Here is a 15521-nt window from a genome sequence, read left to right as displayed (position 1 = left end):
GTAATGAGATGGTAGCCCAAATCATGCTTTGTTTTTTACATTTACATTTACAGTTGGTTTTGGATGAAAACGTAAAGGCATAACTGCAAAAGTTGCAAGCTATGTAAATGTTTTTAATTTCTGCAGAATAAATACCTATGTGTGTGCTCTTAACTTGACGTAAATGTTGGGCAGTTTCCCCCTTTTCCCTTTTCAAGATTTCCAGACTTCTGTTGCAGCTCCTTCTGTACTGCTACCCTAGAAGATCTGTGAGTCAGTCTCTTCTCTCTAGAGCCTACCTGTTTGTGCATCAGTGGGGACAAAGCTTGCTGCGTACCCTTCACAGTCGCTCTATTTTAAATGAAGCTTTTTAAAGACAGTTTAGCTTCTAAATGCTACTGTAGCAGGTTTCCTTTTGTATTGGAAAGATTTCAAAATAAAATAGGAGTCTGCCTTTCAAAGGGTAGGTTTATTTTCCACAGAGCCATCTCCCTCTACTGTCTTTTGGCGCTCTTTCCTTTGATCCTTTGTATGAATCGATTGCTCCTTTCAGAAATAAGAGTAGTAAGCATCTGCTGGAATCTTTGCCTTTCTGCTATGCCCCTGTAAGTTCAAAACGGATATGTAGCCTGTTATTTATTTATTAGTTATTTATTGGTTAGTTATTTAATGGGTGTATGGAGAGAAAAAAAAATCCCATCACTAGCTGGCTGAGGAAAAGGCATAGTGACCACATGAGTGTTAGATTGGATTCCATCTTTCTGAAGCATACCCTGGACTTTCCACTTAAAATGGTTTGTGTCACACAGTAAAGCCCAGCTACTTTCAAAACACTGTTTAATCAGAACCTTAAAAGCACAATGTATTTTCTGGAGACGGTTATCTAAACGTATTCAAAAATCAGTCCATACTTGCTTTTTAGATGCAAGTGTGGTCGCCTCCTGAGAGGTGTTCTGTGACAAAAGGTTTAGGGCAGTATCTAGGAGTACTTGCTTCTCTTCTCATTTCATGGGGAAGTCTGGGGCCTTTCTGGGATCAGTGGTCTCAAGTGTCTTCTCTGGAGTCTTCAAAGGAACTTCCCCATACCTGCTATGCTGTGGCTTGGACTGATGTTAGTGATCACTGGTGTAGGCATTTCATGGGTGTTTTCAACCAGTCATGTTAAATATCATCAGTTATTTTCCCTTTTTTTTTTAATTTATTTTTTAACTAGCCATTTTCAAGCCGCAGTTTTCTATACTTGTCTCTGACAGACTTTGCTTATCAAGGGAAGGAGTTATGAGAACTCCTCTGCAGGAGAATGTTTGTACAGGGTCCCTGTCTCTCCAGCCTGGTCTTTCTTTACCTTCTCCCCTTTATACACAACTCTTAGATACAACAAAGCCTGAAGTAGGCTTTGGAGCACACTGTGTAGCTTATCTAGTTATCTGGGCTTCTTCAGAAGAGGTTTTTGTTGGTTCCTGAAGTCTTATTTTTGAGCGTAAGATAAATGACTTTTCATAAGAATCTGCACAAGTTGACTGAAGCACATGAGCCTCTAGTTACGTGATTTACTTTTTACTGCAGGAAGTAAGACATTAGGAGAGGTGATGATAAAAGGCCTGTAAAAATATGGGGCATAACTTCCTTGATCTGACATCGGAATAGTTTGACTAATTCATGCTATTCATCTTCTTCCTGATAAATAATTCTTTACTTGTTGGATGTTACTTAATTTTAAACTACTAACTGCCTGTGAACTGTTCCTTGTATCTAAAAAGTAGTATGGACTGATTTTTGAATATGTTTAGATAACCGTCTCCAGAAAATATATTGTTCTTTTAAGGTTCTGATTAAACAGTTTTTTGAAAGTAGCTGGGCTTTACTGTGTGACACAAACCATCTTAAGTGGAAAGTCCAGGGTATGCTTCAGGAGGATGGAATCCAATCTAACACTCGTGTGGTCACTATGCATGATTCTGTACATTCCTTTGCAGCGTTCTGCTGGCTGCTGATGTGGAAAATGCCGGTAGCTCAAGTTCAAGCAAAGAACCAGTGGGAGTTATATGAATATTTAAAATTGTGCCTAGCTGCTGGAAGAGAGCACTTGTTGAATAAACTTTAAGCTGCTTTAGGCAAGCCGTCAATTATTTGATTGTCCCTGTTAGTTGTTCAAAGTATTTTTGTATGTAAGGTAGATGGTGTTACTCATCTGCTCTAATATTATATTTGCTAAGTTACATTCTGGAAATTCACACTGGACCATCAGAGTGTGTTTGGCAATAGATTGAGCTTTCCACGAGTGCAGTATAGTCGAAGCCATAGAACCTGTGTTACAATGAAATAAGATACTCATCTTGGATGTGTAGTGAGCACGCTTGCCAAAAGGGAGTGGGACCTTGCAGGTCTTTTTTGGCTGACTAAAAGACAGAGACTGTCATACATGATGTCCTACCTTTTCCACCAAAAGATGGTTTGTACTTTTTGGGGGACTGAACCTGTTTCCTCCTTTGAAGAAAATGGAAATCAGAAGGGGGGTGGAAAAAAAAATCACATTAGTAATACTTAGAGAGTATGTCATGCAAGAAGCTAGGTGTTGACTTTGTTAGTTCTCCAAATGTGCTTTGATTGAGGCAGGGGGATGTTGTGTATTTATTTCTGTTTTCTTTTTTTTCAACTCAGGAGAGCCTGTGGCTTTTCAGGAGTGGAGACACAAAGAAGTTTGAAGTCTCTCTTGAGAGTTAACAATTGTGTATTTTAATGTCTAGGTTGTCAGTTTCTCCGGATTTCAGCTTATACTGAAACATCAGCTGTTTTGGAGTTTCATGCTTTGATGTGTTGCAGTTACAGCTTAGAGAAACTTAGTCATATTCTACTTTCTTAAAAAAGATGTATAGATGAGTTTTTCTAGTGCTGTAGACTAGATAGAAATGGCAATGTCAGGTGGGATAAGCTGAAATTTAGAGTTGTTACTGTTAGGAAAATTTGTGCCAGTTTAAGTGGAACCGTTTTAAGGCACTGGTAACTGTTTTGGATAGGTTTACAAGCTGAGAGTGATAGAGGGTTGGGGGGGTTTGGGGGGTTATTTTGGGTGGTTTTGGGAGGTTTTGTTTGGGGTTTTTGGGTTTGGTTGTTTTGTTGGTGTGTTTTTTGGAGCTGTGTTGCAGGTGGATTTGATTGCAGTACAGAATTTTAATGAAAATACGTAGGCTACCTAAATTGTTAGTAGCAGAAGCTTCTGTGACAGCAGATCTAAGGGAGCCATTTGCCTACTCAGTATAATAGGTTTGGGGAAGTTCTGGTCAAACACTTGCCTAGCTAGACTCTTGTCTTTTCAAGGAATACTACTGTTAGAAAAGGGACAGCTTGTCTAAGACAAGATGCTTGTGAGAGTAAAATTGCTCTTTAAGAGGGTGGGTTGGGGTGGAATAGATGGAAGTATGGGGTTTGGGGTTTGCTGGGTTTTTTTTCCCTTCTTACAAAATTTCCGTACTGCTGGTCTGCTTTGTTCTTATAAGTATTTATTTTCTGATGATTAACTATTTGACCCAAAGTGACTTATTTTAGTGAGTGGGGTCTAGCGGGCAGAATGGTAAGATACAAAAGCAAAATAATATTGTATTTTTATTTTTAGCAACTGAAAAAGCCCTCTTTGCTATCTGAATATTGGAACAATATGGGAAAGTGCAAGTATAAAATACGTTGTTTTGAGGTTTTTTGGTTTTGTTTTTAAAGGTCATCTTCCTTACATTCTGCTTTGCCAAAGTCATTCCGTGACCTTGTAATGGAAGAAGAAAAATGTATGAGTGCAAATAATTCACCTGGTACTGGTATCAAAAGAGCTGGCTATAAAGGAACTGAGGATTCATCAGTCCAAAACACCATAAGGTAAGAGAGCGGTCTTTTCCTAATTGATCAACTGTTACACAAGAATCACAATAACCTATTTAAATTCTGCTGAAATAAGAAAGGATGAAATTATCATATTTTTTTTTTTAAAGAAAAATCCTGTAACCATTCTTTTAATGATTCTGTTAATAGGATTTTATGAATAGAAAGCTTGAGATTAAAGTAATTTAATGCCACTGCTGATACTTCATTTGAGGTTCAAAGTGTGTCTGTGTGTATGGACACAGGAGAGTGTGTGTGTGTGTGTGTATAGGGTCATAGAATCATTTAGGTTGGAAAAGGCCTTTAAGATCACCGAGTCCAACTGTAAACCTAACGCTGCCAAGTCCACCACCATGTCCTTAAGTGCCACATCTACACATATATATGGACACAAGCACTTCAGGCTTCAAACAAAATATATGTGTGTGTGTGTGTGTACATTTATATATGTATGTATGTATAAAAAATGTAGGAGGGATTTGGAGAGTGACAGGTGGGTTTTCTTCGGGAACAGAGGGATAAAGCTGAAATTATTGTGGTAATTGGAGATGTAGGACACAAAGCGCAAAGCTGCAGAAAACCAGGTATCATTAATGTTGTTGCTAGCAAGATAATAAAGCTTTTTGTCACATGGGAGATGCAAGGACGTGTGATAAGGGAATTTGCATTGGATGCTATTTTTGTCATACCTGCTCTGTGATCTTTATAAAGTCATTCCTTTTCCTTTTGCGTTGCTCTGTGCAGTCTGGTTAGTCTGCAGGCTCTCAAAGTGAATTATTTGAGCTGAATCCAGGCCTAATATGTTAGTTGTCTGAAAATGATATGCTAAGCTGCTGGGAGCCTAGATGACTAGAATGACTATAATCAGTTGGAAAAGATGGCTTTTCCAGAGCTATTTCAGGTTGTTTGGAACTGTGTCTGAAAATGCTGATTTCTCTCTATTAGGTATAAAGAGCCTAGGTGAGTAGTTCATCCATCTGAAATTAGGAGTTGAGTTTCTGGTTTGAGGTAGTTTTATTCTTTGACTGTATAGTTCCTGTCCAGTAGGATCTAATTTTTTTGCCTGCAGCATTCAAAGGCTATTTCTGTGAAGATTATTTTCCATACCCTTAACTCTTCCTTTTTAAGCAAAGGAAATTGCGTGTGTGTAGAGTATAAGTAATCTTCATCTGTTGGTGTCAGACTCACTGTTGGGATACTGAAGATGCTTGCATAGCTACTGTTCCAGCTTTGTCCTTTTTCTTTGGATAAACTAGTGCAGTAATTAAATTGACAATTTTCTTAAGTCTCTGGATGCGAGCTTTTTGGTGGTTGCATAAACACTTTTCCATATACTGTCACCTCCAGTTTATCCAGCCCAGAAATTTTGTGTAGATGAACCATGTCATGAATGTGGACATGTGAACTGGATTCAGTCCAGAGGCAGATCAGCCCAAAAGCTGGGCTGTGTGGATGTGGCTGCGTTGTTTCCAGGGAGAGCTGAGCCTTGGGAGTTACGCTGTGCAGCTGTGCATGTGTAGCTCATAGTCCAAGCTAAAAACATAGGGCTGACATGACTTAACTTTGTTGTGGCAGCCTGGGTTGTCTTCACTGCGTTACTCCAGGGAGCGGTGAAGAGTCTTAGTGGAAACAAGTCTTTGTGGCTTCGCGTGGGAATGGCCTCGTTCTGGCATGGCTAATACTGAGCTAATAAGTAGTACATGACTCAAATGGTACAGCAAAACCCAAGAGGTTCTGCAGGAGACCAGGCTTTGTGTTCCTTTTCTGAGAGCATTCATTAGATCAGGGAGGCACTGGACCTGAACTGGCTTCCAGTGAACAAATCCTCAGGAAACACTGGGGAGCCAAGTTCTGGGACATTTTGGTGGCTGTGCAGGAGTCACGGCAAGTTCAGCCAACTGAATTAATCAGGTTGGTTCAGTACTGATGATACTTGGCTGGTTTGTTTCCATGCAGAGCCACTCTGCATCAGTCCTTAATTTTCAAGACTTTCAGGTTTCCAAGTTCTATATATTTGGAGGCTTTTCTCCATTTTTCTGTATATGCTAGCTTCATGTTTCCCATCTGTTCCATTTTTCCGAGCTATTTTGATGCCAGCTGAGGAATTAATCTAGCATGTTGAAATATCTGCAGTTGATTTAATATCTGGACTGAGTGTCTTGCTAGCAAGAAACAGAGATGTATGTATGTGTAAACAGCTTCAAAACATCTGATTTTTTTTTTCAGATATTTTAAAATGCCTTTTAAAGCCACATTAAAATTCTAGGAGACGACATAGGTATTTAAACTTACCTTTTAATTGATCACTAGAGTGTGCTGTGACACTGGAACTATAAATTCCAGGTTTTGGAAATTTCTGTTGTGCTGGGTTTTTTTGTGTGGTTGTTTGGGTTTTTTGGTTGGTTGGTTTGTTTAGAAGTCTTACTCTGGAAAGATTTCTGTATCTGTACTGAAATAGGTTTGTTGAGTATCTACTTGGGTTCATTTATAGTAGTGCTGTGAGTTCTTTGGATTGTGAGTAGGAAGAAGAGCATAGTTGTTAAATGGGCTGGGTAGGTATTGATTACTGTCAAATGGACAGGAAGGTGAGCATTATTAAAGCAGGTAGAAAAAGAGATACAGTTGATACATTTGAGAGATGACAGCAGAATAAAGGCATTTAGTAAGCTGTGCAAACATGCTTTTAATTAAACAAACCAGCAAGCAAAAAACTGCTTTCATCTCTTATTGTTCTTCTTTCCTTTTCTCTGGCTCTTTGTTTTTTATTACATTACTGTCTTTAAGTGCAGTAAAAAATGGAATTTGTTTTATCTAGACCAGCTAAAAAGTAGTCCCCTGCTGCTGAAGTCATTAAATAATTTAGATTCTCTAGTTCAGCCTCCTGCTCAATGTAAGTCAAACTAGATCATGTTGCCCAGGGCCTGGTCCAGTTGAGTTGTGACTTCTTCCAAGTATGAAGATAACCCCAGACGTTCTGGGCAACATGTTCTAACGTATGATCATCCCCATAGTGTTTGATTTTTTTTTTCTTATATCTAACTGGGATTTCCTATTTTGCAGCTTGAGTATATTGCATCTCATTCTATCACTGCATCTCTAAGAAGATCCTGCTTCTTTTCTCTGCCCTGTAGTTAGGTAGCTGAAGACAGTAGTGGGATCAGCACTTTGCCTCCTTCCTTTAGAATTAACACAGTTCTTCTGTCATGTGCTTCAGCCCCTAGTCTTGATGGCCCTCCACTGGATTTATTCCAGCCTGACAGCATCCTTCTTGTATTGAGGAGTCCAAAACTGGATATGATACTCTGTACGTAGACCAACAAATACAGCACAGAGGGGAAGAACCACTTCCTTTGACTGCCTGGCTATTACTCTTGCTAGTACAGCCCAGTATGCAGTTGGCGATTTTTCCTGCACAGGCATGTGCCAATTCACCTTCGCTTTGCTGCCAGCCGGGGCTCTGCAGCTTCTTCTCTGCAGAGCTGCTTTCTAGCCAGGCAGCCCCTGGCCTGTACTGCTCTGTGGGGCTGTCCTCATCCCAATACAGGACTTTACACTTGCCTTTGAAATTCTTGAGTTCTCAGTTGCCCATTTCTCCTGCCTCTTGAGGGCCTTCTGAATGGCAGCCTGGCATCTAGAATGTGGACTGCTGCACCCTTCCCACCTTCTCCCCATCCATCTGTGGCCTTGCTGAGTGTGCTTTGTTCTACCAAAGGATTAGTCTCAGTATCTGTCCCTGAGGACCACTGTGGTGACACAGGTTGAGGCGGACTGAAAAAACACTGTGTCTGCGTGGCTGGGTTTGGACAAAATGGCAAAATGGCCTTTATTGTTTATATAAATTACTTTTGTATCTTAGACAGTACCTTTGTCAGACCCTGATAGGTTTTTGTGTTCTTCTTGATTGCTATTTGCTGTTGCTGTAGGTGCCCGTATGCTGTGGTTCGAAGTTCTGGTTCTTTACATCCTGTTTACATACCTGACAGTGTGTGGCTGTCTTAAAGGTACACGGCTAAGTCTTTGAAGTCAACGAACTTGTCTGCAGACCCGCTGCAGACCCCAACAGACCACCACTAGTACTTGGTTTCCAGTTGGACTTTGTATCGCTAACCCACAACCCCTGAAGCCCTTCAGGCCAGCCTGTTTTCCACCCATCTTGTAGTCCATTTCTCAGTCTGTATTTTTCAGACTAAGTATAAGGATAGGATAACAGAACATGTCAGAGGCCTTGCTGAAGCCACAGAGCAGGACATCCACTGCTGTCTGGTTGTCTGCAGAGCCTGTCATCCTATCACAGAAGGCAATCAGGTTGGTTAGCACAATTTTCCTTGTGTCATACATCCGTGCTGGCTGTTCTTGTCCCACATGTGCTCAGAACTGCTTGCAGAAAAATTTGTTCCACGACCTTCCCCAGGATTGAGGTGAGACTGGTCAGTCTGTAGTTCCCCATATCCTCCTTGAAAACGGGTGTAACATTCAGCTTTTTCTAGTCATCAGGAAACCTCTGTGGTTGGTTGCTTTTTCTTCTTGCTAATACAGAAGCCCTTCCTTTTGTCGTGCACATCCCTCAGTTGTTTCAGCTCCAGTTCAGCATTGGCTCTTACAGCACAGAAGTAATATTTCTGTTTTCCTCTAGTGTAGACTGTCCCTGCTTCCACTGTTTATATGTGTCCTTTTTTAATCTGAAGTCCTTGTAGAGTTGGCTCTTCATTCCTGCCACCCTTCTGCCATGCTTGCTTGCCTTAAGGCACATTGAAATGATCTGCTTTGTGTTTGGGGGAGGCTGTCCTTGTACATTGGTACAGGTACTGTCTATATGAAGATCTGTTACTCTGCCTTGTTCTTTCCTTTGCAGGGTTAGAGATAATTTTTTAATCTTCTCAGAAGATGATCTCTGGAAGACTCAGTATCAGTTATTCTTCTCTGCATCTGTGATACTTTAGAGTATTCTTCCTTGAACCTATGAGACCAAAAATGAAAGCTCGTCCAAATAAGCTTTGTCCAGCATAGTATATGTTGGCAAAAGTATTTGTTTCAAATGGAAACAACTGTTTTTTCCCCCAACCATATACTTCTGATTTGTTATCATGATGGGTACACCCTGGATTCTCCTTCTCTTCAAGCTGAAAATCTCAGCTTATAGCTGCTACGGTCTTCACTTCACAGAGTCTTTTGTTTTGTACTTTTGAATTTCCTTTCTCATTGCTTTGTTCCACAGTCATACTGTTCATTTTTATCCTTTGCTCAGTTAATAGTGTCTCTTAATATTGTCTGCTGGTTTGAGCTTTGCTACTTACTGTGTTCACCAGCATTAACTTAGTTATATTTCTTTTAGTTAATTTATTCTCTAAAGTAATGTATAACCCAGCTGTAAAGTGAATAAGGAATTAGCTAGGTAGGAGACAAATGAGAAACTTGGTTTAAAAAAAAAAATAATAATTTCTGTGGCCCTTGACTCAGTGTCTTACGGAATTCCCATATTTGTTTATCATACTTATCTGTCATGACCTGATACTTATCTTAAATAAGATAGGATTCTCTAACCTGCCATTGGTTTTCTTTTACCAAATATAGAAAAAAACCCCAAGATACTTATTTTCTACCTTTTTTCAATTTTTAACTATTCTTCAGCACCTGTGGAAAAAGCATTGCATATTAATGAGGTCAAAATAAAGGAACTGCAGCTATAGATACTCAGTGTGGAGAATGGTGCAGCAGATTTAACCACTCTTGTCATGGAGCTGTTGTTTCAGATGTCAGTTCTTTCAAAGCTTTGGAATAGTAGTTATCCAGAAACATCTGGTTTGGAGGCTACCACACCTTTTTGGCTTCCTCTCCTTATCCTGTCAGTGTCTGATATCGTTGCCATTACTGAAGCAATGACCAATGATGTGGTCACTGAAGGGGAAGGATCACCTTGACTGACATGAACTGTGCTTTCCTGATGGAAACACAGAAGCAATATGACCTGGCGTATCTGCTGGGTTTGATTCAAGGGACTGACACGGTAGAAAGCCTCTTTTGAAGACCAGTGTTATGCTCTGGCAGCTGTTGCTGCAGATATATAGATATAGACAGATGTATATATTTATTTATTTTTTCCCTGAGCAGTTAAATTTGTGTTCATGCTGTTCTTAGAGTAGTTGGCTGTTTGGTGGGCAAAATTAATTTTGTGTCAATAAGCTGGGCATGGTTCATTTAACCACATTTTTGATGATGGATGCTGAATTTCAGAATTATTAAGATTTTGCCCTCATTGCTTAGCAGTAGGGATCATAGTTTGTTGTCCTTGGAATTGTGTTCTGGAGAAAATATTCCAAGCAGAGAACTTAGCAGTTACTGGAATTCTTTTAGCTTTCTATAGATTTTTCCTCTTTTCTCTGAGGTTTTGGCCACTTACAGAGGATTACTAAAGCCTTAAAGAAAATTGAGACTGATTTATTGAAATACCAACACCCTTAGAGGTTCTTTACAATACCATAGGATAATTCAAGAAAGTCTGCTAACATTTCATAGTATGCTGTAACACTTTTTTAGAGTTCTGGAAATCAAAAAGTTGCCAAAGATAAGTATTAAATAACAAGAATATGTCTCTCTCTTCCTACTGATGTAGGATTTTCCTGACAAATATACTTGTCTCTTAAGGCATACAGTATACCAAGTCTAACTTCTTTTTGTTGAGAGGTTAACATTTTGCAATGGAATAAAATTATCTTCCTGTTGGGAACTCTATTGATATTTCATATGGATTTTTATTTTTTTTTCAATTATCTTAATTCTAGTTTTATGCTGTTCTTATGAATGTGGGAGCTGATTGCAGGATATGTACTGAAAATCCATAATTTCTAGGCTTACACTTGAGAAAATAATTTATTAGTGCTGTTGTAGCACTGGTTCTTTTACGTGAAAAGCTTGATTTGAATACAGGACAGTTTGTGGGTTTTTTCTTTATCTTGAAGCCCTATTTTTACATTAATTGCAAACATTTATAGTCAGTGCTGTTAGTCTGTAATTTGGTTGACTATTTTACATGTAGAAAAACATTTATTCAAAGCTCAAATGCTCAGATGTTAGGAAATGCCAGAACTGATGCCCAAGCTGAAAATCCATTAAGTTCTAGTAGTCAGAAATGAGCTTCAGTGTCTCCTGTAGTCACAATATCACACTTAAAGGTAAATTCAGCATTACATCCTAATGCCTTTCTTCTGGAAAAACCCTACACATTTGTAATTGCCTATTGTAAATATGTACTTCACAGTAGGAGAATGCTCTGTCAGTGACTTTCACTTTCCTACCTTTTTCCAGGTGCACCACTAGAAGTAGCCCAGGTCTGGAAGACCATGTTCTGGATTCTCCACAGCTGGAGAGTCATAAGTAAGTTTGACAGTGGCATAGATTCTGGAGCTTCTTTTCTGTATGTTGGGCTGACCTTGTTTTGATGTTGCCTCATGATGTCATTTTGGTTTTGTTTTTGGTTTGGTTTTTTTTTTTTTTTTGCAGTCCTTGGTCAGCAGCATCACCAAATAGCTCTCCTGTGATAGCACCTGTCATGTTTTCAGCTATTGTAGAGGAAGAGCTCCAGCAAGAAGCTGCTCTTATTAGGAGCAGAGAAAAACCTTTGGCTTTGATCCAGGTAAAGTACTATTACTGCAGCTGTGAAGTAATAAAAGGAGTTTCCAATGGCTGTTTCAGAGATCAGTTTTTAGGATTAATTACTTATTGGTACACTTAGTATCATCTACATAATGATATTAAATATCATCTAGTAATAACTTCACATTGCTTGATAAGGTAGGCCTATATTAAACTCAGATTGACTACTTGGTTCGTGATTAGTGCATTCACAGCATCAGAGAACGGTTGAGGTTGGAAGGAACCTCTGGAAATTGTCTAACCCACCCCCCTGCTCAGAGGAAGGTCAGTTAGAGCAGGTTGTTCAAAGCCATGTCCCGGCAGCTTTTGAATATCTGAAGACGGAGACTTCATGGCCTCTGGGAAACCTGTTCCAGTGTCTAACCGTTCTCACAGTAAAAAAGATTTTTATATTTAAATGCAATTCTGTGTTTTGGTCTGTGCCCGTTGTCTCTTCTTCTGTCACTGGGCACCACTGGGAGGAGCGTGATTCAGTCATCTTTATTCTCTCCCATCAGATACTTACACATTTTGATGAGGTCTCCCTAAGCCTTCTCTTCTGCATGCTACACAATTGCAGCGTGCTCAGCGTCTCCTCCCATGTCAGATGCTGTAAGCTCTTAAATAATTTTTTCCCCTTCGCTGGACTGTCTTTAGTATGTCCATGTCTCTCTTGTACTGCGGAGTCCAGAAGTGGACCCAGCTCTTCAAATGTGTCTCACCCGTGCTGAGCAGAGGGAAAGGATCACTTATCACCATCTGCTGGCAGTGCTGTCCTTCACAGAGCGCAGGAGGCCTGTCACTCTTCTTTGCACAGGAGCACATTGGTGTCTAATAGTCGACTTGTCCACCAGGACCCCAGATCCTTTTATGCTAAGCTGCTTTCTAGCATGTCAGCCTCCAGCGTGCACTGGTGCTTGGGGTTATTCTTCCCAGGAGCTGGATTTCACATTTCCCTTTGTTGAACTTCATGAGGTTCCTCATAGCCCATTTCTCTAGCATATCTGGGTCCCTCTCAGTGACAGCACAGCCATCTAGCGTATCAGCCACTCCTTCCAATTTTGTATTGTCTGCAACCTTGCTGAGGGTGTGCTGTGTCCCGTCAGGCAGGTAATTAATGAAGATGATAAATGGTACTGGCACTAGTCTCAGTATTGGAGCTAGCGACTGGCCTCTATCTGGACTTTGTGCCACTGATCTCAACCCTTTGAGATCAGCAGTTCAGCCAGTTTTCAGTCCATCTCACTGTCCGTTTATGTTGTCTGTACTTAAGCTTGCCCAGTTAAGCTCTTTAGTTTGCACTTAAGCTCTACCACTTTCCTATAGATCAAGATGAGGGTGACTGATAAGTAGCCATCCTGATCCTCCTTGCCTTTCTTGAAGATAGGAATGATGTTTGCTTCCTTTCAGTCCCCAGGAACCGACCCTTATGGCCACAGCCTTTCAAAGATTTTTTGAGAGTGGGCTTGCAGTCATATTGGCCAGCTCTGATCCCAAGGGCCTGGGATTGCTGAAGACTGATCTTACCACTAAAGACCAAGATGAAGGCAGCTGTTAGTTCCCCAGCCTTTTCCATGTCCTTTGTCATTCAGCAGTGGGCCCCTGTTGCCTGTTTGCTGCTGTAGAAGCCTTTCTTGTTGCCCTTCATGTCCCTTGCCAGATTCAACTCCAGGTGGGCTTTGACTTCCCTAATTCTGTTCTTGTGTGCTCAGACAGTGTCTCCGTTTTCCTTCTGGCTCACCTTTCTCTGCTTCCCCCTCTTCTGTGCTTCCTTTTTGTCTGAGTTTTGTCAGGAGCTCTTTTTTTTTGTCCATGCAAGCCTCCTGCCACTCTTGCTTGGCTTCCTGCTCATTGGCATGGACTCTTCTTGAGCTCAGAGGAGGTGATCCTTAAAATCGGCTCTCCTGGATCTCTCTTCTTTCCAGGGACGTATCCCATGAATTTTTTCTAAGCAGATCCCTGGACAGATGAGAGTCTTCTCCTCTGAAGTCCCAGGCTGTTACTCTGCTGTTTGTCTTGTTCCCATCTCTTGGGATCCTGATCTCCACCATCTGATGGTCATAGCAGCTAAGGTTGCCCTTGACCTTCTCATCCCTGACCAGTCCTTCTTTGTTTGTAAGTATGAGATCCAGCAGAGTGTCTCCATTCATCAGCTCCTTGGTCATCCTTGTAAGAAGTTTTCACCAGTGCAAACCTCCTGGAGTGCTTGTGCCCTGCCACGTTGCCTTTCTGGCCCAAATCAGGGTGGCTCAAGTTTTCCGTGAGGAGCAGGACCTGCAAACGTGAGGTTTCTTCAACTTGTCTGAAGGCGGCCTCATCTACTGCTTCTTCCTGATTAAGAGTTCTGTAGCAGACATGCATTCAGGACCAGTAAAGCCAGGTCATGACTGTGCTACAGATGTAAATGTAGGTGTGACAATGACATACATGTCTTTTTTTTTTCCCTTCCAGATCGAGGAGTGTGCTATTCAAGATTTACTAATCCACTATGAAGCTTTCGACAACCCTGATGAATTTGTGACTGTTGAAAGGGCTCCGCAGGGACCTATAGCAGCACCTATGTGGAACAAGCACTAATTCATACTCCTCACAGTCCGCGTTGTATGTGCACTTCTGAAGTTCTGATTCTTGTTACGAGTGAAAAGGGACTGGAAGAACAGGAATCATGTAATTTTTATCATTAAAATTCTGCACATAATCACTAGGTATTCGTTAGAGAGAATGGAAATCATGTGTTCACTGTGTCCTTTACCTGCAATATATATATACTATGTATGTTTTGAGAGAATTTCTTTAACAAGACATATTATTAGTAATGTTACATGAAGGTGTAGGTTGGAAATGCATTTGCTAATGTTTTTTGTTAAATTCACAGGTGGCTGAAAAGCGAGTGCTTATTTTGTGATTTAATGTGGGATTGATTGTGCAGAATTACATAACTTTAAAGTTAGGGGAGATGGTATGTTATTCAGAGCTTTCTGGCAATCGGTAACATTGGAAAAAGTTTCTGCTTGAACTTCCTGTAAAAGTACAGTTTGGTAATGCAGTTTGCCCTAAGTTACGTGTGCAAGTACTGGTTCAGTTGTTGCGGCCGGTACGTTTTACTGCCATGCTCCGTGCTGCTAAGTGCCCTGCCATTGCCTGCTCTCAGTTCAGTTGTGCATGTTTTTTCAGTGTTGTGAGACTGGCCTTCGAACAGTCAGCTCTGTTGTGAAGTAAAGCACACAGTTGAATAGAACATGGTGGCACTTAATTAGCTCATCTGTAGTCTTATTCTGGTAAATATGATACAGTTTTACAAGCACTGTGTTTAAAGTACAATTCACTTGAAGTGCTGGGGAAATAAAAGTTCTGTGTATTTGTTGTTAAAGCTATAGGGACGAATGCTTGACTTGGAATTTGCAAACACCTAACCTTCAAAGATTATCATAGGTGGCTTTCAGTATTGTGTGTTCCAAAGTTCTCTGTGCCTGTTTTAAACAAATTTATATATATATATATAAAAAAAAAAAGGAAAAAAAAAAAAGTAGCCTTATCTGCAATATTCTGTCTAGTTTGTTTGTTTGTATAGGTGTGTTTGAACCTGTACTTTTTCAGTAGTGTCAGTACTCACGAACTCTGGAAAACGAATTGAGAGTGCTACAGAAAACGAATGTAGAGAGTTAATCACTGTGTGATAAAAGAATCTTGAAAAAACCTATGTAGATATACCTAATGGTTTCAGGTCAAGCTACACCAAAAAATCCCCCACAAAAACTGTAAACAAATGCAATAAACCATAAAATCTTGATTTACACAAGTTAGTATACTTTTATGTGCTGTCTGTATATAATCAATGCTTTAGGTAACTATAGAGTAATCTAAAGGTATTTCTTCGGCATATGAAACAAGAACTGTAGGCATTTTGAAGCTACGCAGACAAAGGAAGATGTAGCTTTTAATTCTATATTCAATTCTACTGGTGATTCGTTCACTATACTGATGAGAATACATGCATTAAGTGCTTTACTTGATGCACCGCAGGGCCTTGGGGCCTGCTGAAA

General features: G+C 40.3%; 1 protein-coding gene across 3 annotated transcripts in view; it reads left to right on the top strand.

The window, feature by feature from the left end:
* The window catches only part of IBTK (inhibitor of Bruton tyrosine kinase), a 57724-nt gene extending 42447 nt beyond the window's left edge, over positions 1–15277 (top strand). For all 3 annotated transcript variants that reach the window (XM_027782676.2, XM_027782678.2, XM_027782671.2), the window contains exons 26-29: positions 3694–3846; positions 11152–11220; positions 11347–11479; positions 13930–15277. In XM_027782676.2, the coding sequence (XP_027638477.2) occupies positions 3694–3846; positions 11152–11220; positions 11347–11479; positions 13930–14055 (481 nt within the window). In that variant the 3' untranslated portion in view covers positions 14056–15277. The remainder of the gene's footprint in view (positions 1–3693; positions 3847–11151; positions 11221–11346; positions 11480–13929) is intronic.
* The last annotated feature ends 244 nt before the right edge of the window (positions 15278–15521 follow it).

The sequence above is a fragment of the Falco peregrinus genome, chromosome 7 (assembly GCF_023634155.1).
Source record: "Falco peregrinus isolate bFalPer1 chromosome 7, bFalPer1.pri, whole genome shotgun sequence".
NCBI classification, from domain to species: domain Eukaryota; kingdom Metazoa; phylum Chordata; class Aves; order Falconiformes; family Falconidae; genus Falco; species Falco peregrinus.
Note: the sequence above shows the minus strand (reverse complement) of the source record. Positions and strands in the feature narration are given on the sequence as shown.